At 37.4% G+C, this 6,000-nt stretch overlaps 1 protein-coding gene across 1 annotated transcript; it reads right to left on the reverse strand.

Moving 5' to 3' along the window:
- Positions 1-861: 861 nt before the first annotated feature.
- Positions 862-1,626, reverse strand: LOC114420462. The gene has a single exon (XM_028386353.1). The coding sequence runs from the start codon at positions 1,624-1,626 to the stop codon at positions 862-864; it is 765 nt and encodes a 254-aa protein (XP_028242154.1).
- Positions 1,627-6,000: the final 4,374 nt, after the last annotated feature.

The raw sequence follows: 6,000 nt of genomic DNA on the forward strand, positions 1-6,000 counted from the left end.
ACCATGAAGTGGCATTTTTCCTAGTTGAGGACCAGATTCGTCTCTTCACAGTGTTGCAACACCAGCTCCAAATTGGCTAGACATCAATCAAATGATGAGCCGAACACTGAGAAGTCGTCCATAAACACTTCAATACACTTCTCTACCATGTCGACAAATATTGCCATCATGCATCTTTGAAAAGTAGTGGGAGCATTGCAAAGCCCAAAGGGCATTCTTTTGTAAGCAAACACGCCGAATGGGCAAGTGAATGTAGTCTTCTCTTGATCATTTGGGTTCACAACAATCTGATTATATCCAGAGTAGCCATCTAAAAAACAATAAAATGATTGAACAACTAGTCGTTCAAGCATCTGGTCCATGAAAGGAAGAGGAAAATGATCTTTCCTTGTTGCAACATTCAACTTCCTATAGTCGATGCACATGCGCCACCCTGTGATTGTTCTTGTGGGAATCAAATCATTCTTTTCATTTCTTATCACTGTCATGCCACCCTTCTTAGGGACTACTTGTACGGGGCTCACCTAAGCACTATCAGAAATGGGATAGATGAGGCCTGCTTCCAGCAACTTGAGCACTTCTTTGTGCACTTCTTCCTTCATAGAAGGATTAAGTCTTTGCTGCGGCTGTCTCACAGGTTTGTACTTAGCTTCCATATTGATTTTTTGCATGCAGTAGGAAGGGCTAATTCCCTTAAGGTCTGATATGTGCCATTCGATCGCTGCCCTATGCTTTTTCAAGACTTTCACCAGCCGAGATTCCTCCTCATGAGTTAGGGAGTTGCTAATCACTACTGGTCTTGCCTCATTATCTTCTAAGAACACATACTTCAAATGCATCAGCAAGATCTTCAAGTTCACTTTAGCTTTCATTGTAGGGGGATCCTTCTTCAAATAAAACTTTTTCTGCAGGGCTTCCTTTCAACCCATCCAACTCTTCCAAACATTTCTTCAATTCTTTTTCTTCTTCCTTTGTAAGGCACTCCACAACATTAGTCAGAGCTTTCTCTAATGGGGATTGTGATGCCATAGCTTGAGCTACCATGGCCACCTCATGTTCAACTGCCTTCATCTTAAAATAGGCCCTGTGGTCATTTGGATGCTTAATTGCATTGAATAGATTGAAGGTAACCTTTTGATCATCGACACTCATTTCTAGGTTACCATTTCCCATGTCCACTACACACTTAGCCATCAACATGAAAGGACGGCCTAAGATGAACGGAATTTGAGCATCTTCCTCTATATCCCTGATCACAAAATCCACAGGGAATGTGAATTGACGAACCTTGGCCAACACATCCTCCACCACACCATAGGATCTTGTAATTGAATGGTTAGCAAGATGCCATGTCATTCTGGTTGGTGAAATCTCTAAGTTCCCGATCCTTTTGCACATAGATAGGGGCATCAAATTGATGCTAGCCCCCAAATCGATTAGTGCTTTTCCTACTGATACAACACCTATTGAGCACAGGATAGTCACGCTCCCTACATCTTTGTACATTGGTGGGAGGATTCTCTGAATAACTACACTACAATTACCTTCCATCATGATGTTTTCATTATTGATGTATTTACCCTTCTTGGTCAACAAATCCTTCAGAAACTTGGTGTAGAGTGGCATCTGTTGCAAGCCTTCCCCGAAGGAAATAGTAATTTCCAACTTCTTGAAAATATTAAGGAAGCGAGCAAAGTATCACTCCTTGTTTTTTTTGGACGGCACCAAAGGGTATGGTGCTTCCTTTCCTGGGTTGGGGACAACCTCTTTCTTTCTTTCTCTCACCAGCTTACTTTTAGTCTTTTTATCTTCACTCTCTTTTCTCTCTGCTCCCTCACTTTCTCTCTTTTTATTCTTTTTCTCATTTTCTGCTTCCTCGTTCTCACTTATTTCTTTTTCTTCCATTTGTTCTTCCTCTTTCTCTTTCTCTTCCTCTGCTCCTAACTCTCCTTCATTGCTTTGACTCCCATCACCCACTAACACTCTCCTTTGGCTTCTAGTAACTACGGCTTTGTATTCCTCATTGGGATTTTTTTTCAGTATTTTTTCCAAAACTCCCTAAGGAATTTTCTACTATTTGCTTGGCCAGCTGCCCCACTTGGATTTTTAGGTTCTTAATTGCTGACTCAGTACTCTTGTGATTGGACATTGAGACCTTCATAAACTGAGTCAATGTATCCTCCAACTTGGTGGTTCGATCATACAGGTTTGTCCCTTGGTTAGGAGGTCGATTAGAAGACCCTCCTTGGTCCTTGTTGAACTGATTTCCTGGATGTGATCTCCAGCCTTGTCCTTGATTCTGATTAAAGTTTCCTCCTTGCTGGTATCCTGAAAAACCACCTGTATGAAATCCTTGTCTGTTATGGTTTTCCATATAATTAACTTCTTTAGCTGCATTATCTTGGGCCATACAACAACCAGATTTATGAGCCCCTCCACAGATACTACAGCCCCTAACTTGCATAACTGTTGAGTGAGTCGGTTGAGCTGCTTGTAGTTGTGTTGGCAGTTTGCTTAAGGTTTTTGTGAGTGACTCAAGTTGTTTAGCTAACAGCTTGTTCTGGGCCAACCGTGCATCTTGTGTGGAAAGCTCCAACAGACTTCTTTTTGTGCGGATGTGTGTTTTGTCACGCAAAACAACATGGTCACTGGCTGGAATGTTCTCAATCAACTTCATTGCTTCCCCTGGAGTTTTCAACTTTATCTTTCCTCTGGCTGAAGCATCTGATAATTGCTTAGACTGTGGCCTCAAACCATCAATGAATATATTCAACTGAATTGACTTAGTGAATCCATGAGTTGGTGTCTTCTGAAGCAAACCACAGAAGCGCTCCAAAGCTTCACTCAAGGACTCATTGGGGAATTGATGGAATGAAGAAATTGCTTTTCCTTCGGCTGTCTTGGATTCAGGGAAATATTTCTTTAGAAATTTCTCCACCACTTCTTCCCACGTCTTCAAACTATTCCCTTTGAAAGATTGCATCCATCTCTTAGCTTCACCCGCTAAAGAGAATGAGAATAAATTTAGTCTGATAGCATTTTCAGGAACCCCTGCTATCTTGACAGAGTTACAAATCCCAATATATGTTGCTAGGTGAGCATATAGGTCTTCATTGGGAAAGCCATGGAAAAGATTTCCTTGAATCAGCCGAATCAAGGAATGTGGATATGAGATATTTGTAGCTTGAACTTCTGGTCGCGCGATACTGGTGAAAAATTGCAACACAATGGAGTTGGAATAATCTTCAAGAGTTACCCTCTGCGGTTGATCATTTTCCATGGTGTTAGCTTTGGATGCACCAACTTCGGTTCCTCTCAAATCAGCTGGAAATGATGAAGAAGATTCAAACGACAAAATTCTCTCGCCACTGGGTTAGCTATCCTCTCTTGTAGCTCTCTTCTCTTTTTTTCTGTGTTGTTCCTCTTGCAAGTAGCTTCAATCTCCAAATCCAATGGAGCTAAATCTCATGTTGGAGTTTTACCTCGCATACAAGAAGCAAGCTAGTACAGAGCGGTTAACCAAGACAAGAGATTAAATTGAATTGAAAATATTTACAATAAACAATCAATGAATAAAGAATAAATGCTTCCAAACTGTATTAAGTGGAAAGAAATTCCCCGGCAACGGTGCCAAAAACTTGTTAACCTATTGGCAAGTGTACCAATTTGCACAAGTAGTATTTAAAATGGTAAGTCGAAGTATTATGTCCGCAGGGAATTGTTGTACTTAGATGTTGTATATTCAGTATGTAAACATTTTTAGCTTGGTAATAAAGATAAAGAAATCATTAATGGTTTGATTTTCTGTAACTAATTATACTACTTAAACAAATGATGAAATGAACACAAAGTTGTAAAACGGAATAAATATCAAAGTAAAAGTGTCGAGGAGTCTTCTACTGAACTTCCTCTTGCCGTACTAAAAGGTTTTTCTCTATTTAACATTACTCTAGCGTTCTTTCACCATCGATTTACTTAAACCATGATTCCTCACATGAATGAGCCTAACTCTATTAGTTTTTGTTCTTGATTCCTCAACAAAATCATTCTAAGGGAGTTGTAGTAGGCACACGGTACACAATATACTAGATTATTGCATTCTATTCCTAGATAAATAGACCTCTAGCTGCTCTACCAAGTTCTAAGAATTCTAAGCATTTTCCAACACTCAAAACCTAACTAAACATACAAATGGATGATCAAGTCACAAGCACATAAAATAAACACAGATAGAAGCAGAGAACACTAGAAATAACATTAAATAGATAGTTAGAAGTTTACATTAAAAGTGCTTAGTAGAATAACTCCCCAACAATGAAGTTTCTAGCCCTCTATTAACAAGGAGGACTTAATACAAAGAGGAAATGGTGTTTGAATGAAAGAAAATGGTAAAGGGATGAAGAAAATGTCTCCTCTCCAGCCTGTGTGCCTTCTTCCTTTTGTTTCACGTAGTGTCTTTTTATTTCCCTCTAACTCATTGTTTTAAAGGTGTTGGATCAAGTGGTTTCAGAATAATTAAGAAGGGGGATTGAATTAATTATTAATGTGTCTTGACTAATTAAAATTTATCCTTCTTAATATTACTAGATTCAATTAGGCTTTACTACTAAGTTATGAGAAAGTAAAGAACAAAAACAATAACTTAGACAAAAGTAAAGCGGAAAAAAAAAGTGCACAACGGAAAAGTAAAGAGTGTAGGGAAGAAGAAAAAAACACAAGATATATACTAGTTCGGCCACAACCCGTGCCTATGTCTAGTCTTTAAGTAACCCACGATTCTTGAGATTTCCAATAACCTTGTAAAATCATTTATAAGCAAAGAGCCACAAAGGATGTACTCTCCCTTGTTCTCTTTAAACAACCAAGTAGATGTAACCTCTACTTGAAGCGAACCACAAAAGATGTACCCTCCCTTGTATTCACTATTACAACCAAGAAGCTACCCGCTTCTTACACAGAATTCTCAGACGGTTAGTTCTTTGAATTCTTTGTTTGGGGAATCAAAAGAATTCTTAGATGGTTAGTTCTTTGAATTCTTTTGGCAAAAGGAAGAAGGAGTGAATCAAAAGAATTCTCAGACGGTTAATTCTTTGAATTCTTTTGGTAGGTGGGAGAAGGAATGAATCAAAAGAATTCTTAGACGGTTAGTTCTTTGAATTCTTTTAGCAGGAGGGAGAAGGAATGAATCAAAAGAATTAGCACAAGTTTTTGACCAATGAATTATTCTTGACAAAGAAAGTATTGAATAAAAACTCTTAGAAAGATGATGAGAAGTGAATAAAAAAAATCTCTTTTTGAATGAAAGGAATCTGTTTTTTAAAATTCGTGCCATAGTCACATATTTATAGTCATTTGATGGCTCTTGAAAAACCAAGTTAAAAGTTGTGACTCTCTTGAAAACTAGTCACTTTAAAAGTTGTGACTCTTTTGAAAACTAGTCACTTTAAAAGTTGTGACTCTTCAAAAAACCTTCAGAAACTAATCACTTTAAAAATTGTGACTTTTGGCAATTTATTTTTCAAAATCAGTCACTGGTAATCGATTACCATCATAGTGTAATCGATTACACATCAATTGATGTGACTCTTCATGTTTAAATTTAAAAATCAAAATGTTTAGAAACACTAGTAATTGATTACAAATGTTGTGTAATCGATTACACAAGTTTGAAAATGTTTTATCACAAATTTTGACTCTTGAAATTTGAAATCCAATGTTTAAAAACATTAGTAATTGATTGCATGCCCATGATAATCGATTACTACTTTGTAAAACAGTTATAAAACTGTTTGGGCTTCTGGTAATCAATTACCTGAAAGTAAAAACTCTGGTAAAAGATTTTTCTTTGAAAAATTCTTTTGGACAAATTGTGCTATTCAATCTTTTCTTTTGAAAAAATCTTTTTATACTTATCTTGATGCTTTTCTTGAAGTTCTTGCATATCTTGAGTCTTCTCTTGAATCTTCACTTGAATCTTGATTCTTGATTGAACGACTCTTT

The sequence above is a fragment of the Glycine soja genome, chromosome 7 (genome assembly GCF_004193775.1).
Source record: "Glycine soja cultivar W05 chromosome 7, ASM419377v2, whole genome shotgun sequence".
Taxonomy (NCBI): domain Eukaryota; kingdom Viridiplantae; phylum Streptophyta; class Magnoliopsida; order Fabales; family Fabaceae; genus Glycine; species Glycine soja.

Excerpts from the sequence above, each read along its gene's own strand:
- LOC114420462 (XM_028386353.1), bottom strand. The coding sequence starts at position 1,626 with ATGCCACTCTACACCAAGTTTCTGAAGGATTTGTTGACCAAGAAGGGT.